A 23543-nucleotide genomic window follows, 5' to 3' on the forward strand; every position below is an offset into this window, starting at 1 on the left:
GCCAACAGCCTTCTCTTCCCTGGCTCTCCTTGATCTGGGGCCTCCCTGAATCTCTCCTGTGTGTGTCTCCCTCACTAGACTGGAGGCTCCTTGAGGGAAGGGCTCTTGCTGACCTCTCTGCGCGTTCCCAGTGCTTGGGAATCCCTGTGCTGGGCACATAGTAGGGGACACCATCCAGCCTGTCGATGCCTGTCCTCAAATGGGATTCCCAGAAGGGGACACAGCTCTCCAGACAATGGGTCTCCCCCAGATCTCCTCCTTGGCCATTGCTTCCACCCTGACGAGCCGCCTCACTGCCCCAGCCCAGCACTGGCTGACCCTTTCCTCAGGCCCTCCCCCAACTCCATCACTCAGTAACCTCTCCTCCTTTGAGGTTTGTTCTGATGGAACAAAGAAGCATTTATATGGTGCCTACTGTGTGCCAGGCCCTGCCTGAAGCTCATTTGATCCTCACAACAATCCTGTAAGTAATCCTCACTTTACAGATGAGGAAACTGAGGCCAACAGAAATTAAGTGACTCACCCAGGGTCACACAGCAAAGGGATTATTTGAGAACAGATCTGAACTCAAGTCTTCCCGACTCCAGGCCGGGTGTTCTGGCCACCTCACCACCTAGCTGCCACATCCATTAGCCCATGACTGCCCTGCCTGGCTTCCTGTAGGTCCCATCTGAAGCCCCCCTTCTCCAGGAAGCCTTGAAACCCCTTCTAAACTCTTCTTTCCTCTTTATTCTGTACAGAGTTTGTTTGTTGTCTCCCCTATTAGACTGGGAGCTTCCTGAGGGCAGGCCCTGGTTTTTGTATCTGCAGCTCTTAGCCCAGTGCTGGCTCACAGTAGGAGCTTAGTAAATGCTAATTGACTGACTGATGTGACTGGGACACGGGACATCCTCCTGTCCCCCAGACAGGAGCCGGAACATGACTGTCCCCTCCTTACTCCTGCCCATGCTTGTGGATCCAGGTCTGTCCTGGGCTCTGGGGCCACAGAGACAAAAGTGAGACGACCGGTCCCTGGTGTAACGATAAGAGAACAGAAGTGAGAGTCAGCACATCTGAGTGCAAATGCCACCTCTGAAATCTCAGAACTCCCTAGCGTTTGAGGAGTCTCTCCCAGCCACAACCCTTCCTGGAGACTCGGCCTCTCACCTATGTGGTCACAAAGTGTGGATGCGGCATGACCCAGAGGAGAGTCACTTCCCTGGTGGGTTAGTTGGGCCCACATCTATGATTCCAATGGTACAGGGGACTCCCCAGGAGGACAGCCCCTCCATCAATGTAGATCTGAACCTGCTCTGCAGACCAGGGTCAAGTCACACTGCCAGTACAGGTCAGAGGCTGGAAGCCGATGCTCCCCCCCACACACACACGATGCCCATAACTGCTCATAAAAGAAGGGGCCTGTCCTGGTCAGCCTACATGTCTGTCCCTGAGCTAAACCCCACGTGCATCGAGGAGCTACGCCCTCTGTGCTTACCTCCCCTCTGCTCCAACCACTGCACCACCAACCTCTTAGTCATCCTCCCTTCTCTTTGGGATGACTTGCTGCTCCCTAAAGTCAGCAATCCATCTCTTCCTGGGTGCTTTATGTACAATCAAGTCTGATCATTAAGGATTCACAATGTGCCAGGCACTGTGCTAAGCAGAGAGGACAGTCCCTGCCTTCAAGAATGTTCCACTCTCATTAGGGTGGTGGAGTCAACATGGAGGCTGGAAAGCAGGGACTTGCCTAGGGCTCCCCCAGGACCCTCCAAACACCAATAAAAAATTGCTCTAAACAAATTCTAGAATTGCAGAACTCACGGAATAGCACAGGGAAGCAGTGCTCCAGCCCAGGACAGCCTGGAGGATTGCTGGGTGAGGTCTATCGAGCATGGAGCTGGGAGCGGAAGGGGAACAGGCCCTAGTGCCCTGAATCAGTGAGCTGTGGTAGTTACCAGACTTCTCAACCCACAAACACCAAAGACAACAGAGAAGGTTAGTGGGAAAAGCTGCAGGGACAGAGTGAAAGGAGATTGTAGTTTGGCCACCAGCCTGGGGGCAGCAGAGGTAGTGCAGCTCTGAGGCAAGCTTACACAACTACAGCTGCAGTTGCTTCTGGCCCCAGGCCCACCTGGTGGGAGGAATTAAGTGGCGGATCAGAGCGGGAGTGCAGAACCAGCTTAAGATCTGAGTCCCGGCTCTGTTGGCAGCTCTTGGGGCAGGAAGAGCGCTGGTGTGGCAGAGGCTGCTGTGTAGAAATAGCTCTGAAAATAACACCACAGCCCCTCAAGTTGGGACAAAGTACTCTCTACTCTACAAGCAGTCATACCCCACTGAAAAACTCAAGGGTCAAGTAAGTTGGCTGGGAACATGTCCAGAGAGCAAAAATGCTCTCAGATTCAGACTCAGACTTTGGAATCTTTCTTTGGTGACAAAAAAGACCAAAACACACAGCCAGAAGAAGTCAACAAAGTCAAAGAGCCTACAACAAAAGCCTCCAAGAAAAACATGAACTGGTCTCAGGCCATGGAAGAGCTCAAAAAGGATTTGGAAAAGCAAGTTAGAGAAGTAGGGAAAAATTGGGAAGAGAAATGAGAAGGATGTGAGAAAACCATGAAAAACAAGTCAATGACTTGCTAAAGAAGACCCAAAAAAATATAGAAAAAAATACTGAAGAAAACAACACTTTTAAAAAATAGACCAACTCAAATGGCAAAAGAGCTCCAGAAAGCCAATGAGGAGAAGAATGCCTTGAAAGGCAGAATTAGCCAAATGGAAAAGGAGGTCCAAAAGCCACTGAAGAAAATACTACTTTAAAAATTAGATTGGAGCAAGTAGAAGCTAGTGACTTTAAGGGAAATCAAGATATTATAAAACAGAACCAAAGGAATGAAAAAAGTGGAAAACAATGTGAACTATCTCATTGGAAAAACCACTGACCTGGAAAATAGCTCCAGGAGAGATAATTTAAAAATTATTGGACTACCTGAAAGCCATGATCAAAAAGAGCCTAGATATCATCTTTGAAGATATCATCAAGGAGAACTGCCCTGACATTCTAGAGCCAGAAGGTAAAATAGAAATTGAAAGAATCCACAGATCGCCTCCTCAAATAGATCCCAAAAAGAAAACTCCTAGCAATATTGTTGCCAAATTCCAGAGCTCCCAGATCAAGGAGAAAATACTGCAAGCAGCCAGAAAGAAACAATTTGAGTATTGTGGAAACACAATCAGAATAACACAAGATCTAGCAGCTTCTACATTAAGGGATTGAAAGGTTTGGAATACCATATTCTGGAGGTCAATGGAGTTAGGATTAAAACCAAGAATCACCTACCCAGCAAAACTGAGTATCATGCTCCAAGGCAAAATATGGACTTTCAATAAAACAGAGGACTTTCAAGCTTTCTCAGTGAAAAGACCAGAGCTGAATAGAAAATTTGACTTTCAAACACAAGAATCAAGAGAAGCATGAAAAGGTAAACAAGAAAAAGAAATCACAAGGGATTTACTAAAGTTGAACTGTTTTGTTTACATTCCTACATAGAAAGATGATGTGTGTGATTCATGAGACCTCAGTATTAGGGTAGCTGAAGGGAATATGCATATATATGTATATCTGTGTGTATGTGTGTATATATATATATATATATATATATATATATATATATATACACACACATATATATACGTATGAGTGTGTATGTATGTATATATGTATGTGTATATGTATATATATATGTGTGTGTGTGTATATATATGTGTGTGTATATATATATGTATATATATACACATAGGGCACAGAATGAGTTGAATATGAAGGGATGAGATCTAAAAAAAAAATAAAATCAAATTAAGAGATGAGAGAGGAATATATTGAGAGAGGGAGAAAGGGAGAGATAGAATGGGGTAAATTATCTCACATAAAAGTGGCATGAAAAAGCAGTTCTGTAGGAAGGGAAGAGGGGACAGGTGAGGGGGGATGTGTGAATCTTGCTCTCATCAGATTTGACCTGAGGAGGGAATAACATACACACTCAACTGGGTATCTTTCCCCACAGGAAAAAAGGAGGAAGAAGATAAAAAAGGGGGATGATAGAAGGGAGGGCAGATAGGGGGAGGAGGTAATCAAAAACAAACACTTTCAAAAAAGGACAGGGTCAAGGGAGAAAATTCAATAAAGGGGGATAGGATAGGAAGGAGCAAAATATAGTCTTTCACAACTCGAGTATAGTGGAAGGGTTTAACATAATGATACACATGTGGACTACGTTGAATTGCTTGCCTTCTTAGGGAGGGTGGGTGGGAAGGGAAGAGGGGAGAGAATTTGGAACTCAAAGTTTTAAAAACAGATGTTCGAAAACAAAAAAAAAAAGTTTTTGCATGCAACCAGAAAATAAGATACACAGGCAATGGGGGATAGAAATTTATCTTGCCCTACAAGAAAGGAAGGGAAAAGGGGATGGGAGGGGAGTGGGGTGACAGAAAGGAGGGCTGACTGGGGAATGGGGCAACCAGAATATACACCATCTTGGAGTGGGGGCGTGGGTAGAAATGGGGAGAAAATTCGAAATTCAAACTCTTGTGAAAATCAATGCTGAAAACTAAATATATTAAATAAATAAAAAAAAGAATGTTCCACTCTAATGGCGAGGACAGGGAATAAAAGAAAGCAGAAAGGAGGCCTTTCCTACACCCCTCCCCCCAAAGCTGTGTGCTTGTCTCCCTTCCCCCCAGGAGAATGTGGGGCCTCTTGTCAGTAGGAGCTCCGTATTAGGGCCTCACAAACCACCCTCAGGCCCCTCCTCCCCACCTCCTCCCCTGCATCCAACTTCCAGCTGCCACTCATCTTTCTTCATTCAGAAGAGAATATGGGGTTAGTCGTCAGGGTCAGGTCCAGTGGGAAAGGGGCCTCAAACACGACCCCCCCGCCCCCGCCTCAGGAGAACAATCATCAGGTGAGCCTGCCTCACATAGGCTAGGGAGAAGCCCTTCTTCTTCCTTCAAGACCCCGTGCAAAGGCGCTTTTGAAAGTTACTGTAAAGGACAAAAATACACCCGCATAAAACTGGGAAATTTAGCACAGACAGCATTAATGCACCAAAGACAAGAAGAGGAGTAGAATGGGGAAAAAAAATCTTTATATCAAGTTTCTTTGATAATGGTTTAGTATCCAGGATATATAAACAATTAGACCAATAGCCATTCCCAAAAAGATAAGTGATCAAAGGATGTGAACAGTTTTCAAAAGAGCTGCAAAGTATTCACACCCATGAAAAAGAAACCCCCAAATCACTAATAAGGCAAATGTAAATCCAAACATCCCTGATGTTTCCCCTTACATGGAGGAGACTGGCAAAGATGACAAGGGATGGGAATATTCCATGTTGGAGCGATTGTGGGAAGACAGGCGCACTGGTGCATTGTTGGTGAAGCTGCGAATTGGTACCACCACTTTGGAAAGCTATTTGTAATTGCACAAATACAGTAAATAAAATGTCCATACCTTTTGACCCAGAGATCTCATTAATGGGCTTATATCCCAAGAGGGTATTTGATGAGAAGAAAGTCCTTATTCACAACAAAATGTTTATAGCAGCATTTTTTGTGGCAGCAAAGAATTGGAATTAAAGTAGATGTCCTTGGATTAGGAGCAGCTCCACAATGAATGCACTGCTGTAAGAATGTACTGTGCTGTAAGGAGGGATGTGACGGGTGTGACGGAAACAGAGAAGCCTGAAAAGAGCTCCACAAAGCGATTGAGGATAAAGTCAGCAGAGGTGTGAAAACAATGTAGACAGGAACAACAGCAGTGCAGTGGGAAAGAACACACACTGACCCACACGCACAGAGACATGTGTGCACACACACATGTGCACACACAGACATGTGCACACACAACCATGCCCACACATAGACACACACGTGCACACAGACACGCACACACAGACGTGCACACACAGACATGTGCACAGACATACACAGACACGCACACAACCACACACACACAGACACATAGACATGCACGGCACACACACACACACACACACACACACACACACATGCTGTGACAGGCACAAAACCATCAAACAAACAAAGAGGAGTGAGAAGCCACGACCCCCTCTCACCCCACACCCCTTGGCAGAGGAAGCACGTGCGCTAATGTTTCAGTCTTTGCTCACGTATTGATGGGTTTACTGAATGTTTCCTCTATTTTTCTTTTTCTGTCTTTAAGAAAAGCTGCTCTGGCATCTGGTGCTCTGCAGGCCCCCACAGCCCCAGCGTGCCGCCCTTTGGCCCCTGCTGTCCCCCCACCTCAGGACTTTCCTGCCCCTCCACATTTCACCTGTTTCCCATTAACAAGCACAAACAAAGCATGTTGGATTTGGGATCTGTTTACCCTCTCATGTAACAAAAGCTAAAAATGCGTAAAAGCAAATCCAATTTGTGCATCTGTAATGACTGTCTAAAGAACCTAATTTTAAAAGGGAAGCATCCAGCACAATAGCTGGGTAGCAAACTCTGCGGAACACAAGAGGCACATTGTGAGGAGCCCAAACAAAAGGAATAACTGCGGCTCTGCAAAGGGCGCTGCTTTCCAGGGGGTGAAAACCCGAGCCGCACGTTGGTCAGGGCTCCACAGCTTCTGATTTCCACACATGTGCCCGGGGGCCAAGGTCACCTACAGATGAGACTTCAACCTAAAAAAACCTCAAGTCCAGCTGGCTCCTTTTACAGATGAAGAGACGGAGGCTTGGGGAGGGAAGTGACACGTGCAAGGTCACAGGAATTGTGAGCACCAGAGACGGACTGCGCCCAGACCCTCAACTCCCACTCTTGAATCGAGGGGGACCCTTTGAGGGCAGCTTGGCCAGAGTTCCAAAGAGGCTAAGACGCCTTTCTCCCAAGGTTGGCTGCCTCGCTCTAGCAGGAGGAGAAGTAGCGTTCCCCGGGGAGCCCTTCAGCCTGGCTCGGACTCCTTATGGCGTCGCAGAGCGGTGGCCTACTCTATTTTTTCTCTTAGACTATTAAAAAGAGATTAGCAGATTCATTTCATTTACATAGGGGGAAAGCAGGTGAGAGATTTCTGCCCCTGCAGCTGCAGGTAGAGGGAGCCCCCCCGCCCCCACCCCAGGACGGGTAGAGAAGGAGAAGAGGGGACACGGCAGCGCCGGCACCGACAAAGGAAATTCACCTGAAACTTAGCCCTGGGTTTGGCAGGGGCGCAGGCAGGGCTTACAATCAGGGAGACTTGGGTTCAAATCCTCCCTTCACTGGTTCTTCACTGGCTCTGGTCTTCTCAGTCCGTAAAATGAGATGATGATGCCTGGCAGACGTAGCTCCTGTGGGTTGCCAGGCTCCAAGGGGCGCGTACAACCCTTGGAAAGTCTGTTACTGTTGCTGCCATTACAGTAAAAGCAGCTCATTCTTCCAGTTAGTGCCCCTTCTGCGGGGGGCGCTGTGGGGCAAAGGGTGAGGCTAAACCTGAGCCTTTGTTGGTGCAGAAGCACTGTCAGCATCCAGACCAGCCACGGGCAGGAACACACAGGCTCTCAGGCCACTGCTTGCATGACAACTCTGCCATCAGGGCTCAGAGCAAGGCCTGCCCCACTCCAAGGCAGGTCGCCAATGCCCACCATTCAACAACGTATCAGCCTACCTCGGGCCCCCACGGCAGCCATGGGCTCCCAGCCCACCTCGGCCCAGCCGGGACCCCTGTGACGAGGCCGGGATCCCTTGCCTCAGTTTCCTCCAGTGTGAAATGGGGGAGGGAGCTGGACTAGGTGGCCTCTGAGTTCCCTTCTGGCTCTAGATTTGAGACTATGAGTTACTGCCCCCCAAAACAGCCCAATAGGTTGAGGAGAAAACCACCTCACTAGCCCACAACAGCCCAAGCACTGTCCAGAAAGGTGCTGTGAAAGCACCCCGGGGGTCAGCCTGGCTCCCTGGGAGATGCTCTCTAGTTAGGCGGCTGGCCTGCCAGGTGGATGGGCCAGGCAGGTGCAGGGAGGGGTGGAGAGGGGCCTGGCAGGGGGGCAGAGGCAAGGGCGGCACAGGCTTCCTCCGGGCAGGTCCACTCCAGGCCTGGGGAGAGACCGCAGGGAGCAGATGCCAGGTGGCCAGGACCTGCCCTTCAGTCCTGCCAGGGGTAGGGCATTGGGGGAGGCAAAGGCAACCAACTACCTCTCAAAAATACCAACACTGTGGTGACCACCCTCCCCTGCTCCTTTGCCTTCTCTGTCTCCCGTCGCCTCGCACACATTGTGCACACTCAGCCCACGTCAGCTAACAACCTCTGTCTCCTTCAAACAGCCCCCACCCCAGGCTGCCAGGCCTGCCTTCTGGCTCCCAAGGGGATGGAGGGGAGGCAGTTCATTTGGGGGAAAGACAGCAATCTTTCTAACACACAGTGTACTTTCTAGTAGGCAGAATCACCAAGTCTCATCTAGAGGGAGGCTCAGGAACCCATCAGTCCAGGCCCAGTATTTTACAGATGATGGAAAAGAGGCCCAGGATTGAAGGGATCTGCCCAAAGTCCGAGGCCTGGGTGCGGCCCTGGGGACCCCCTGACACATTTCCTATTTTTTTTACTTTCAAGGAAAAGTGGGGAGCCAGAGGATAACCTGAGAGCCCTGGGGTGAAAGGGGACTACTTGGTGAGAGAGAACTACTTAGAATTCAGGCCCTGTCAGGAGGGAAAGGCGAGGGGAGAGACGGCAATCATGGCTCCATGCTGCCCTTTCTTCTCTCTGATAGTCAGCTCAAACTCCTTGGTAAAGATGAAGGGAGGAAGGGAGGGAGAGAGGAAGGAAGGGAGGGAGGGAGGGAGAGAGAAAGGAAGGGAGGAAAGGAGGGAGGAAGGGAGGGAGGGATTGTGAGACTTTTGAACTGCAGATTCTCTGAAGCCAACCCACCCTGGTCATGAGCAGAAGCCCTGCTTGGAAAGGGTGCCTGCTCTTGGAACATGACGTCATTTGTCAAGGGATAGCTCACCCCAGCACCCAAAGGCTGGTGAGGGGTGACCAGGAGGGAAGAGGATCCCAGCATACCTTGGGCTCTGATCTCAGTGCCTTCCTCCTCTGTTTGGCAGCTCCAGCACCCACCTTTCAGACCCAGAGTAGGCCAAAGTCACCAGGCCCCCAGCCCAAAGGGGGCTCACCAGCAGCTGCTATGAGGCTGCCTTCTTAGTGACCCCTTTTTGCTTTTTATACCAGAAATCCATGACACTGAGCTCCTTTCTGAAGGGAAAGTGGTAATGAAAAAGGGCTCCACGAATGAGTAAATCAAGGGAATTCAGGGTGGGGTCTGAAATCTAGATGTACCATTTTCAACAGAACAAATGGGGTGGACAGCTGGCTGAGCGTGCATGCTAACCTGGGCTGGGAGCGGGGGTCTCAGCCTCTCCTCTCAGGACTAAGGGAAGGTAGCCCCAGCCCATCTCCTGGGGTGTCACAATGGCAGCAGAGAGATAGAGGAGCTAACAAGTCTCCCCAGGACAGTCTCCAGGGCACTTCTGGGGCACCCTCAGGATCCAGCTATGGGGGGCTGGGGTATCTATGCTCAGGGCTATCCACTCCCAAGGCCTCCACTGAGGCCACCCATCAGTTCTACTATGGCACAAAAGCATGTACCCGGCACACATCCTCTCCCCAGAAGGTCCAGCTCCAGGCCAGCCAGCTGCTTGGTCCCAAGGGCCAAGGAAAGAAGTCACAGAAAGAAGCCTGGCTCTGGTCTCTGCTCCAGCTCCTGGTCACCACAGACGACAGGAGGATGGCTGCCACTGAGGCTACTTACGCGGGACCCCAATCCTGCTTCAGACCCTGCTTTCCAGGAGCAGATCCACCCGGCATCAGCAGGCTCCCCGACCAAGCATATGGTGACAGAAGATCCAGTCCTCACCAAAAAAAGGAAAGGCCCTCAGTCCCCAGTGACAGAGCTTTCCAGGAACAGAGAGAGAGTGTGCAGCAGAGACAGCTGGTGGGAGGGGGGCTGAGGCCTCCAAACGCTGTTCCGGCTGAATAGGTTTGCAGGACCAGACAACTCCCAGGCTTTGGAAGCATTTCAGGCCAACCAGGAGAATGAGGAAGGTCTGCTCACGCACCCAGGGCCCTCCTCTCAGCTCTGGAGAAGAAAAGGAATCCCTCCCTGCTTATCCCAGGGCCTGGGGGCCAGTCAAGATCGGCCAATCGAGCAAGGGTTTAAAACAATCACAATGAGAAGGGGAGACTGATTCTGCTCATGGGAGCCATGGGAGCCAAGCGAGACAGGTTTCTGTAGCCATCTCTGCTGCTGGGGGGAGATGCAGAGATGGGAAAAGGAGGAGGATTCTGAAGGAAAGCAGACGAGAGCTGGGGCCACAGCACAACTCCCCAGCCACCTCAGATCCAGGCCCTCAAACACAACCTCCAGGCCTTCTCCATTCAATGCCAGGAATGCCTTATCAAGCACCCAACCAGCCTCCCAAACTGCCACCCACAGGGAGCCTACACTCACTGTGCAAAATCCTGAGGGAGGAGGGCAACATGTGCTGACAATCCACTTGAAAACCAATTCTACCAACATTTAGTCAATCAACACACATAAAGTGCCTACTATGTGCCAGGCACTGTGCAAAGTACCTGGATACCAGGAGAGGCAGAACACAGTTCCTGCCTTCAAGGATCTTACAATGCAACCAGGGAGACAACATGCAAATAAATATACCTCCAGCAAGCCCTATACAAGATAAAGAGGAAATAAGGAGCAGACGGAAGGCCCTGGAACTAATTAAGAGGGCTGGGGAGGCCTGCCTGGAGAAGGGGGATTTTAGTTGGGATTTAAAGGAAGCCGAAGGTCAGTAGTTGGAGCAGAGGACAGAGAGTGTTCCAAGCATGGAACTCAGAGAGAATGCCTAGAGGCCAGAGGTGGACACAGCCAAGAGGCCGGTGTCACTGACTGAAGAGAAAGTGCATGTGGTGGAAAAGCGCCAAAATGGAAAACCATTTACTGGGGCCTGTTGTGCAGCAGGCACTGAAAATGCAGAAAAAAGAGGAGCCCCACTCCCTACACACATACACACACACAATCTACACAAGACAAAGTCAATTCAAGTCTATACAAGACTCCTGCATCAATCACCCAATCAAGGAAGGGCTCACACTCATTAATCTCTTCCACATGGGTAAGGGGGGAGAGAAAGAGGAAACAGCACCTGCCCTCAAGCAGCTGTCACTCTTTCTCCAATCTAAAGAACAGTTGGCAGACACCTACCTGGGGCCCACTTCCCTCTTCTCTGACTAGTGCAGCCTGGAGCCCCACCATGCTTGCCTGTTGCTTGACCCAGTCTTTACAAAGGAAGCATTCTTCAGCCACATCTACACCATCCTGAACCATGGAAGTGATTCTTTGAGCCCAAGTCCCCAACCTGACAGTTTTCCTCACAGAATGACACCTTCCTAGGTTCAATCCACATTCCCAGGCTAGAGGCCTTTGGGGATGGTGGCTAGGTTATCTAATGAATGCGCTTTTCAAGGACACTTAGTCTAAGCCGAGCAGACCGAAGATCCCCTCCCAAGGTTCTTGACCCTCTCATGTCCTAGGTAGCCCACATCCAGGCGCTCACACTCTGATAGTGGAGCCCAAACAGCAAATGATTATGCAGAACAGGCTAAGCCTAGGTCAGTAAGGGCAGCAGGACACTACTGGGATGGAGAAGGCTCCTTGCAGAAGGTGGGGCTAGCAGAGACTCCATGAGGCCAGAGGCCATTCCAGGCGGCTGGGGGGAGGGACCCGGTCAGGAAGGGCTTCAAAGGCCAAACACAACCCTGAAGGTGACTGGCTCAAGCCCTTCTTTCTGGTTCTCTTCCCTCTACCTAGCAGCCATGCTCCCAGTCAAGGAGTTTCAGGACTTCACATGAGCTATCATGCCTCCTCTTAGCACTGCCCTCCCAAAAGACTCACAAGGTGCCTGGTTAGGTGCCAGTCGGCCTGGCCTCTGCTGTGCTATCTAAGAAGTGGGGCAGCAGTTTGGAGTGGACATCTCTACATGCCCTGGAAAACCAGGCAGAGGAATCCATCTGGACATAGAACACTCGAACCTATTTAGGGAAGATGTCTGAGCTTTTGTAATGAAGAGGTTTCCCGGAGGGGGCTCCTGCAGTCCCTATGGGCTCTGAACCTCTGCGCCTATAACCATGCATGCGTTCCCTTGTCCCTAAAAGTCACCACCTTCTCACAGCCCAAGCCCTGGGCCTGAACCGAGCTCCTGTACTCAAGGACCACAGACCCAGAGTCTTCCAGGAAGGCCAAGAAATCAGGTACTAAAGGCTACCAGAGGTCTTTTCCAGCACTAAGCTGACTCAATGATCCAAAGTGACTGCACCCTCCACAGTAGAAGGCAGCAGCCCCCACTCCTCCTCATCTAAATGGGATTGGAGCCTAGAAACATCGCATCACTAGGCAGTGAAGCCAACCCTGTATTAAGCATGGGTGTATCCAAGACCAAAAAAAGGGTTTGGGAAAGACCTCACTTACTGTCTCCTGGGAAAAGCTCCTTAAGAAAGACAAAAACCCTTCCCTCCTCCTCTCTCGATGATCTTTATGAGAACTGGCATTTTAAGGGACCCCTTCTCCCCAATGACAATTCCCCTCACCCTATCAACATGTTCCACTGGCTCCTACCCGCAGTGTCTCTGTGGAAAAGGGATAAAAATACCACCTCCTCTGGGCCTTAAAGTTTTGAAGATTACTCCACGATCTAAATTGACAGCCAGCATTGAAATCGAAAACTGTCCCCCTCCCCCACCACTCTCAGGAAAAGTTCCATCTGATCTCAAAAGAAAGAGGGGCTCTCCAAAGATGGAGCCAACTAGATAATTCAGCTTTCCAAGTCATAGCAAACCATGGGTAATAATTCAGCCAGGAGACCAAAAGCCTAGAAGAGTAAATCATGTAAACAGACAGGGTCTGCTGACTCCTCCTCCACCCCCCTCCACTGCTTCCCCCCCAGCCCTGGAAGCCAGAGAGCTCTCTAGCCCCAACAGAAGGAGCTTACTTGCTAAGCATGGAGAAATCAAGATGGCAGCTCAGGCTGAGTTGACAGCTGTTGCTTTCCAGGAGAGGAGGAAAAAGAAAGGAAGGAAAAGGAGCAGGGGAGAAGAAGAGAGAGATGAGAAACCATACTAAACCCCCAAATGCTTATACTATATAGCATTAGATTCATTGCTATCGAAGCCACAGATCAGCACGCCCACTAGATACTTTTAAAACATGAAGGATCCATCGGGAAATAGTCTGCCGAGGGATGCTGAATCACTGCAAGCTCACTAGGAAACCCTGAAAACTCCAATTACTGCCACTACCATTGTGACCAATTACTATTTTTTGACCCCACACAGCAAATCTGGCGTTATAAAAGATCCGAGGCCCTTGTCCTCCTAGGGCATCATTAAAATACAGCAGAAACTCCACCCTCGCCCACTTCTGGCCTCCCCTCAGTCCCACACACATTTCTAAGTGTCCTTTCATCCAACGGTGCCTGAGAGCAGGCATAAAAGGGGCTCGGAGGCCCCTTACTCACTTGTAACCAAATGCAAAGCAAGGCCACCCACACAACGGGGTGATGCCAAAAACAAAATTCCTCTCTGGGAGCTGTCCCAGAGCAGATGTTTTTGTGTGCAGCCCCATATAGAATCTGCAGGTGCACAGTCAATACCCAACTCAGGGGCTCTCAGAGGCTCCTGACCATGTGGGGAATAATGGTGAGCAGGTTTTCCAGCCGTATGTCCTCCTCCCATCTGGACACCGGGAGATACTGAAGTTGGCTTCTAAGAATTGGCAAGGGCCTCATTCAGAGGGAATCTGACTCTGAATGAGAGGATGACAAAGAACTGTCAAGTAGCGAGAATTATCCTATTCAGGACTGGGGCGGGGGTGGGGGGGACACCCATGCCCCTCCTCTTCCCAGCCCCTTTCCCCTTTCACAAGCAACAGGCAAAATGGCGGCAGTCCTTCACTGCTCCACCTGCCAGGAAATCTGGCCATGACAAAGACAGGATTTGGCATTTTCTATTTTGCTGCAAAAGCAGAACATGTCTGATCACCATATCACTAGCTACTTTAACAGGGAATGTGATCTCAATAAAAACCCAGATTCTATACTAGGCTATAGAGGAAAGGTCGACAGCCAGGCTATCATGGGAAGCATCCAAATCGCTGGCACACAAACACACCAGACTCTGTCGTTGAGCCCCAAGCCAGATCCATGGGCCCTTCTCAGACACAGGCAGACCGAGGCTTCCAAGTCACAGAGTCCCCACAACCCAGAGCTGGAATGGGGAAGGGGGAGGCAGAAGAGCCTCCTGGTCCAATCTTTCCCTGAACAGAAACAGTTATTCTTGTAGCCTTCTTTCAATGGCCTCCAGTGATGGATGGGAAAGCCGCCATCTTCCAGTTCGGGATGGCCTCAATTGGGGGAAAGAGATTCTTGAGCTTCAGACTGTTCACATCTTCCCAAGACTGACCTACTTTGCTCTAAACGGTCAAGTCAAGTGAGTCCAATCTACCCTCAGTGTGACTGCTAGGCAAGCAGCTGAGGGCAGCTCTCTGCCCACAGGAAGTCCTCTCTTCTTGAGGCTAAACATCCAAATGCTTCAATGGACCCTCCCATGGTGTGAACTAAAAGAACCCTTTGCCATCATCGGGCCAAAACCAGGAAGGACACAAGACTATGCATACAGCCCACCTCAGGCAGCCTTGGGCCAGAGGATTCTCAGTCTCAAGCCAGAAGGGCCTCAGAGGCCATTGGGAAGGGATATCCAGTCTCTTGTTCATGGAAGTTCAGCTTCTTCAACTTCAGAGCTCAAGTCACACAAGCTCTCCTGAGTCAGCCTGGGGTTCATCACAGTCTAGGGCTAAATGAGGAGTCCAACTATCAACGTAAACTGGCCATGGAGGACATTTTCTGTTCAAAATCAAATTCTGAGCAATCCTGAATGAACCTGTGACCTCTTTATGGGAAAAGAAGGAAAACTAGAGTTCATTCTGCGTCTCTGAAACCCTCTAGACATAATCATCGTTAATAAAGTTTGTCCCTTCAATGGTGCACAACTGGGTGGATTTCAGTCCCTTACAATAGCTCATTAAAAGAATCCCAAGGGTTGTTACACCACATTAAATAAGACGAGCCTAATCTCTTACAAGAGGCTCTACTATCAGGGGAAAAAACAGAAACTTGACTGAAAACCACGAGTAGGTGGTGTCTTGTGTAAGAAAGCTCTCAGCCTCTAAGCAGTTGGACGAGAAGAGCGCTAAGGTGCCTCCCACCTCTAAAAGGCTCCAGAAAACAGGCATCCTCTTCAAGGTCTCAGGGCGCCCTTTGAGGGACACCAGGAAGAGAGATGGAGGAGGGAGAGAAGCAAGCTGCAGGAGCTTCTTTGGCAGGAGACCGAAGGCCACCAAAAGACCAACGACCAGTTTTGTCAAGTGAGGAACTGTGCCTTCCCTGGTGCCTTATTCCTGGTGTGGAGGTGACCCACGGGTTGCAATAGAGCAGAAATTCCAGCAAAAAGAGCTGAGTTCCAATCACACCTCTGATACTCAAGACCTCTGTGACTCATCCTAACTGCTTTGGTCCTCAGTTTCCTCACCTGTCAAACAGAGGGAGGTGGATTAGTAGACAGCTTAGGCCCTTACCAGCTCTAGATCCTCCCTGAGCCTTTGAAACAGCCAGGCCGGACAGGGTTCAAGCACAGGTTCAGGGATAGAGTGGTGGGTGCCTCTCTACCAAGCACCAGCCCAGCTAACTACAGAAATTCTCTTGGCCAGATTCGCTATAGTACCCCATGAAAGCTACCACCTGAGTCACAAACAGGTGGTGACTGTACTGTTGAAGGGCACACCCACACCAATGGAACCACAGATTCTCCATGCCAGAGTATTGCAACAGGAAGGTGAGCTCCTCAAAGGCCAAAAGTGTCGGGTTTTATGGGTTTTATTTTATTTTCTTAACCCCAACACCTAGCACAGTGTGTGGCACAGAGGAGAGGCTGAATGAGGCATTGTTAAATTGAGTGTGGTTGCAGCTCAGAGAGCCACTAAGCTTCCTCACCTGCTCTCTTGGAGGTGAAGGCCGACGGCATAAAAGATCCTTCTCTCCAAGGGAGCAGCCTGAGCGCCCATTTTTCACTGGTGCCTTTCCTTTGGCCCTGAGGGCACGTTCTTTGTCCACTTCCTTTCCTTCCAGAGCATTCTTTGTCCATTTCCTTTCTTTTAAACAGAAAGAATGCTCTTCATCAGTTTCCTTTCCTTCTGTCCAAGAGCATATTCTTTACTGGTTCCCTTTCTTTGCACTGGAGAGTCCATTCTTTGTCTGTTTCTGTCTGTTTCCTTTCCTTCCAGCATGTTCTTCGTCTGTTTCTTTCCTCACTGCACATCCTTGGTCTGTTTCTGTCTATTTCCTTTCCTTCCAGCATGTTCTTCTTCTGTTTCTTTCCTCACTGCACATTCTTCATCTGTTTCCTTTCCTTCTGCCCAAGAGTGCATTCTTCACTGGTTTCCTTTCCTTTGGCCCCCAGTATGTTCTTCCTTAGTTTCCTTTCCTTTGTTTTTTATCAAGTTTCCTTTCCTTCAGCCCTGAGAATGCATCCATTGTCAGGTTTCCTCTCCTTTGCCACTGCATTGCTCATTTGCATCACTAGCCATACTGACTGGTTGAGGTCGAAGTTAAAACCCACTGAAACCCCAAAACAAGAAGACAGGAAGTGGTTCCAGTTATTCTCTAGCTAATGGACTCACTCATCTGTTTAACCAAAAGAGAAAAAAAGAGAAAGAAAAAGAAAACCGCCCACTAGAAATGATCTGCCCAAAGTCCATTTTCTCAGGAGTACACACTCTTGTGGTCGACAGGGCATCCTTGAAAGCACTGGAAGCCAACTGCTTCCCCAGGCTCTTTTTGACCAGAGATCCCATCTGGACCATCACACAACTGAAGGAGGAGATCTGAGACCCTGCTGTGTCCTCTACCTACTGATCTACAAAAAGCATGTGACTCAGTAAAACAAAACTTAACCTTGCAGGTTGTCTCCAAAGAAGATTCCTTACAGGCACACACTAAAATCATGCAAAAACTCTTAAGGAACATGTTGCTGTTGAAATAACTTTGGTCAATAACCTGGGAAGCACTGACATTGGACAAGAAGCAAAAATAGCACATGTGGGCTCACTAAGGAAGTTCACCAGTATCATGGGGGGTGCCTTGTGCAGAATCCTACAATGGATAGGTTTTTCAAATGCTCTAACTTGCAACAACAGTGCTGCATGGAGCCCCAAAACACTAGAAAGTCCTCTCAGTGAAATCTACCACACTGCAAAGGGATTGGATGGGTCTAACTATGTACACTAAAAAAACAAAGTGGATGAAAAATATATATTGCTGAAATTTTGACATGAAGTTGGACAGATACTACAGATGAACAATAAGCCAAGCCTTGGAATGAGTAGGAAGAAGAGATGAGACCATATAACATACAGGAAACTAAGTCATGCTTTCAAAAACACCACATAATTCCTCCTGGTCACAAAAGCTGAGAATTCCTCTAGTATCAACATTCTCTTGGCAACGTTGTGAGGCTGAAAATGATACAAAACTACAAGAAGCACAAATGGTGATGTAAAGTCACTGGTAGGCATTAGAGAACTACAGTCTGTCACCAACTGAAATAAATACTGGACAAAGTGAAATCAAAGACTAAGGGCAGGTATGACCAGAGAAGCAAGTGGGCAGGTCCTATAGCACTGACTATAAGACCAGTATGTATTCCCTGCCCCCACTCCCCAACCCTTATCAGATTAGTCATGCTTCCAGCATGTGGGTTAGTTATTCCATGAAGACATCAGAGGAAACACAAAGAAACACGCAACATCAGCTGGGACAGCATTTTGTAGAGGAACCATAATTTGCAGCTGTGGTAGAAGCATCTAAGCCGATAAAACCACCTAACCAAAGTCATGCATGAGCCCTCACATCACCCCACAATCCAACCAAACAGGACAACTTTCCACTCCCCGAAATCAGTTTCCCTCAGAATTAGAATATGCTTAGTTGTGCTCATGCTGGATAAGAGGAATTGGCTCCTTGGGATGGCCCATGGCAGCTGTCAGATTGTAACCCTTCCCCCAAGTCTTGCATATTGCTGGCACCTGGTATATTGTTGGACCTGAAATGGGCACATACAATAGAAATGCGAAGCCCGTTGACAATAAAGTCCACTGAACCCATCATAACATTACCTTCCCTTCCATCTCCACCCCACAAGCCAGGGACACTCCCCACTCAGCTTCACCACTGTTTGTGGGTGTGAACACAGACAGGGAGAAGACACCATCATCCCCTGGCATACGAGAGACAAAGGAACATCTATGGCTAATGGTGCCCGTCCACACCAAATGCCAAGGAGAGAATCTGCCTCTACTCAGACCTTCTTGGCAAAGCACAGGGCAGCCTTGATGAAATACAATGCTGAACGATTTGTACCAGGGGTAAATGGACAAGACTGTCAATAAATACATCCATTTCACACACAATGGAAAAATTTTCCCTGTCTCATTAAATTGAGTGATAGGGAGAAAACAGTGGCTGCCTGGCCTTGGCAAACCCCAAACCCCTGCCCCTGCCCAAAGCTCGGGACCTCCCAGTGCCAGGGTGTGGCACTCAGGGCCCTTCTCTTGGGCCTAACAAGGCAGTGCTCAGTGGTACAGAATCACTTTCCTGCAGAATCTTCCACATTGGACAGACATTTCATTCTTAGATCTCAATATCATTCATCACCGAACATTTAGCATTTTAGAACCTGGACATCTGCATCTTCAGCTAAAAGGCCACGAATGCCAGGGTTTCCCTGACTTCACCACCTGACAGAACCTCCAGGCTTCACTGACAGAGGACTGGGGGAAGGGGGCTCTAGCATGACGGAGTTATCTGTGACTCAAAAGAGGAAAAATTCAAGTTAAGAGATTTTAAAAGAAACAAAATCCTCATTGCAAAGTGAGCCCAAGATAATGGGCAGAGGAAGAGGGAATGGTGCAGATTCAAGACCCAAGATGTTTACGTGACAGAGGAGGCAGATGAGATCCAAGGGCACTTCCCCTTTGGTTGACAAAATGAAGGAATGCAGGTAATTTCCTCCTTGCAACAACAGGGCTCCTTCTTTTCCTTCAGCCCCAACCTTCTGGACAAAGCATCCCCAGGGACAAAGCCACCAGAGCAAGGTAATACAAATAGCCAACAGCCTCCTATCTCTCTCTCTCTCTCTCTCTCTCTCTCTCTCACACACACACACACACACACACACACACACACACACACACACACGCATGTGCATGTGCACAAACACATACCTATGTGCACGCAAACCCGCACATGTGTGCATGTGCACACACACTGTACACGTGCACATAAGCACGCACATACACACACATGCACACACCACTTAAGAGCAGTGACTGCTAAGCCCCGAGGGCCAGGCCTTCCCTTTGGCCCCACAAGTCTGAATCGAAGTGTGTCCATAAGTGACACATTTCACTGAGTGTCTCTATAGGAGAGTGAACCATGGATACTTTGAGGCCAAGGTCAAAGGCCGCTATGGGAAGGATGACCGTCTGAAAGGGGTCCTGGGAGAAGGCCTGGACAGAGAGCCCTATCAGGACCCCAGGAGCAGGCACACAGCCTGAGCTGGGCATGCCAGAGAGAGTATGGGCTTGGCACAGCAGATGGCACCCTCCTGTGGCAGCAACTGAGCCTCTTCATCCCTCTTGGCCTCAATTTCCCCTTCTGCAAAATGAGGGGGTTGGATTAGCAGCCTCTGAGGTCCCTCATGTAAAGCTAGGATCCAACAGCTCTCAGCAAAAAGCCCCAAAGTGACCCCTCTAGGACAGATTTCTGTATTTCTCCTCCAGTCCAGTTCCCTTCCTTGATTCCTCAAGCAGGAGGAAGAAACATGGTCCCTAGTGTCTTTTGTGACTTGAAGAGGAAGGTCTCAAGAGGATTATCAGAAAATGGAAGGACACAGAGGCAAGATCTAGCCATTCAGCCTCAAGCCAGGACGTCTGGTCCATCCAGCATCTTGATGGAGCCCACAGGACTGATCAAGACAGAGCTGCGTAACCTGGCCCATCATGAGAGCATGTCCCTGGGGGTGCACAGGCCCCTCCTGGTCTGATTCAGAAGATGCTGGCCAACAGAGCAACCACTTTATAGCCCTCCCACATCGGCAAAGCTTGGTCTACACTGTCTCACGTGCTCAGAAGCTCCAGAACAGACAGATGCTAGGGACCAAAATGGTAGTGCCCACTGGAATGCAGGCTGACAAGGCCTGGCCCATTTTGCTAACAATCCTTAGTACTTTCCTGTCACAAACACTCTTAGAGATGACTGAGTTAAAACCAAACTTGTCTTTCTTTTCCATTGACTAATCAAATGTAATCTCACCCTATTTAAAGGATTTATCTAACTTCCAACAGGTGCCAATGTGCCTTCCACCCACGGCTTGCCTTGCTAGCAGTCCTCGTTAGCCTCCACATCTATGGTGTCCCAGTCTTCTAGTGACAGGCTTCCACTCTCAGCTTGGGGGTCCTTGGGAGAGAGATAGAGAGATGAATGGATGGATGGATGGATGGGTGGGTGGGTGGATGGGTGGATGGATGGGTGAATGGGTGGATGGATGGATGGATGGATGGATGGATGGATGGATGGGTGGATGGATGGATAGATGGATGGATGGATGGATGGATGGGTGGATGGATGGGTGGATGGATAGATGGGTGGATGGATGGATGGATGGATGGGTGGATGGATGGATGGATGGAGATAGATGAATGGAGTCCACCTCGCTAAACCCAACGCACAGATGGAGCAGAGAGCATCTGCAGAGGAATCCCACAGTCCAAATCAAATCCAGTGGAGAAGGAAAGATTCCCATGCAAGCCCACGGATTCTTTCACCTCGTGGGATTGTTGCCTGCTACGACCACACTGACCAGACATGAGAGCACATCTGGGTGGGGAAATCTGCATGAAAACTGCCCCTTCTGCCTCACCTCCAACTCTCTTTTATAAGAAGGTATTTGGATTCCCAAGACACCCAGTGATTCTTCCCTCTCTCCCAAAGCATTCCATTGCAATAATACCACGAATAAAATAGGTCTCACAACTAAATCCAGGATGACCTTGGCCATTCCCATCTGATGAGGGGAGGCCACAAAGCATCTGGCCACCACTGTTCTTCCTGAAACATTTGCCAGAGAAACCAGCAGGGGCATGAGCCACTGAGGCTGAGGAGGGGGGAGGGGGGCTGTCCTACAACACATGGGCTCCTCTCCAACTCCAGGAAGACCTAACGCTGACAAAAGTGTGCCCAAATCAAATGAGAGCAGATCATCCTAAGGCCAGGAAACTGCCATGAAATTAACTGTCCAAGGCACCCAGCACCAAGCTAATTTCCTCGAGAGCAAGACCACCATCTCCCCTCTTTCTTTGCCCAAGGCCAGAGACAGGCCTCTCAGTGCAAACTGGCAGGGGACTCACCACCACACAAGCACTCACCACTCCTCCCCAAACCACCATCAATCCAGCAATTAGCACGAAAGCCCAAACATGGACAAACACTGCTTCAATAAAGCTTTAAATTTAGAAAAGGTAAGGCCGGTCCCAGTCTGGCACCTGGGCCTCCTCTCGGAGGGCACTTACCTGGATGGGTCTGGGAGCTCATTGCGAGCAGGAGCAAGTCCAGTAGGTAATTCAGAACAGATCACAGAGCCCACGGTGGCAGCAGCTCCAAAAAGAGCCAACGTCCCACCATCACACATGCGCAGACAGGCGGAGAGGGGCTAGGGCATGTCCGGGTCATGCAGGCATGGCTGAGCCACCAGAAACAGCCGGAGGAGCATCCAAGGGTCTCAGGAGGCCTTAAGAATCAGGACCTGTGGTCAGAAGGGAACAAACACAACTTCTCAGATTCAGGAGCATTCTGAACTCCTAATTCCATTCAGCTCATTCGTTCAACGAGCAAACACTTATTAAGCACCTCCGTCGAGCCAGAGGCTGGGGATACAAGGCCCAAGAAGACTGTCCCTCCGACGGGGGCTGGCCAGAGAGAATGCCTGAAGCCAGAGCGATGGACACAGTCACTGGATCTAAGGAGGCCAGAAAGGAGGGAGGGCCAAACAGAGGCCATAGGGAGCCACTGGCGGTTAGTGAGGAGGGAGGTGATATCTCTAGGCTGATTATCCTTGGTCCTAAGAGGCACCCCCATGTGACAAGAACCCTCTGAGAGGCCTCCTGTGGACATTCTCCGACTTAAACCTAGAGGCAGGCAGCTGGGTGGTGCAGTGGATGGAGCACTGGGCCTGGAGTCAGGAAGACCCAAGTTCACTCACTAGTTGTGTGACCCTGAGCAAGTTACTTCACCGCCACCTGCCTCAGTTTCTCAAACTGTAAATTGGGGATAATGATAACCCCCAGAATATTGTGAGGATCAGATGAGATCAAATTTGCAAAGTGCACTTGGTATTTGCTATGAGTATTATTATTGGTTATTTTTAGCATAATCGTGACTAAAATGAAATCCTGGTGCCCTGACTGAAGAACAAACAGTCCCCATCTTGAGGGCTGTCGCCTTGGCTTGAGTATGTCTGGCTACCACACATGTGCTAGGTCAGCAGCTGTCTAGAGCCCGGACTTGTTCAAGGTGATAGGATCCTAGATCAGGGCTGGAGGGAGCACAGACACCCACTAGGCAGCCCTCCCATTGTACAGAGGAGAAAACTGAGGCTGGGGGGAGGGGCAGTGATTTCCCCAGGATCACCTTGGTTTATGACCCAGGCCCCCTGACTCAAGGTGCACCACAGGCCCCACAGGCCACATCACAGGGGTCTGAGACCCAGGCTCCCTGTGGGGCCCCACAGGCCACGTCATGGGCCTAAAACAAGTCTAAGCCCTCCTCAAACTTTGACTCTTTCCTCCCTCACCAGCTTCTCCGTCCTCCAAATGAAACAGATTATTTCACAATATCTCCTCACATCCCTGGATACTCTGCAGTCTAGGAGACTTTCTATATTGTTTTTGAAGGGAAAATTTTGCTTGGACAAAAGCGTTAACAATTCCAAATTTCCCTGGGTTTAAGGTAGAGACTCTGAGAGTTCGAGCCCAGTGGAAAGAGGCCACATGTGAATGCAGAGGGCTCCCCTGGGCTCAGCACTCAGGCCCAGCTCAGCCCTCGCCACCTGGGCAGGGGGGCTGGAGCAAGTAGGCTGAGCTGCCAAGCTCCAGCTTCCCGCCTACCTGTGGAACAAGGGCCTTTGCTCCCCTGGTCCCCAATGGTCTACCCAGCTCCACAGCATGACCCATGAACCTCTGACGTAAGCTACATTTAAAAAGCAAGACAACACATTTTTCTTAAACAATTATGTGGCTGGGCTGGGGGCAAGGGGTGGAGCAGGGATTCAGGGCTTGAACAAGTCCCAAAGGTCGGCAGTGGTTCTAGAGTTAATAAGGAGTCTCCCGAACTGAGCCTTGGAGGGGGACCCACAGTGA

At 49.6% G+C, this 23543-nt stretch overlaps 1 protein-coding gene across 1 annotated transcript in view; it reads right to left on the bottom strand.

The window, feature by feature from the left end:
• Positions 1-21914, bottom strand: part of LOC118856962 (histone deacetylase 4-like) — a gene marked incomplete at its 3' end in the record, with an annotated part of 168904 nt that extends 146990 nt beyond the window's left edge. Inside the window, 1 exon segment of the mRNA XM_036767542.1 lies at positions 21699-21914. Within this exon segment, the coding sequence (XP_036623437.1) occupies positions 21699-21720 (22 nt within the window).
• Between the last annotated feature and the right edge of the window lie 1629 nt (positions 21915-23543).

Source organism: Trichosurus vulpecula, chromosome 7, assembly GCF_011100635.1.
Source record: "Trichosurus vulpecula isolate mTriVul1 chromosome 7, mTriVul1.pri, whole genome shotgun sequence".
NCBI lineage: Eukaryota > Metazoa > Chordata > Mammalia > Diprotodontia > Phalangeridae > Trichosurus > Trichosurus vulpecula.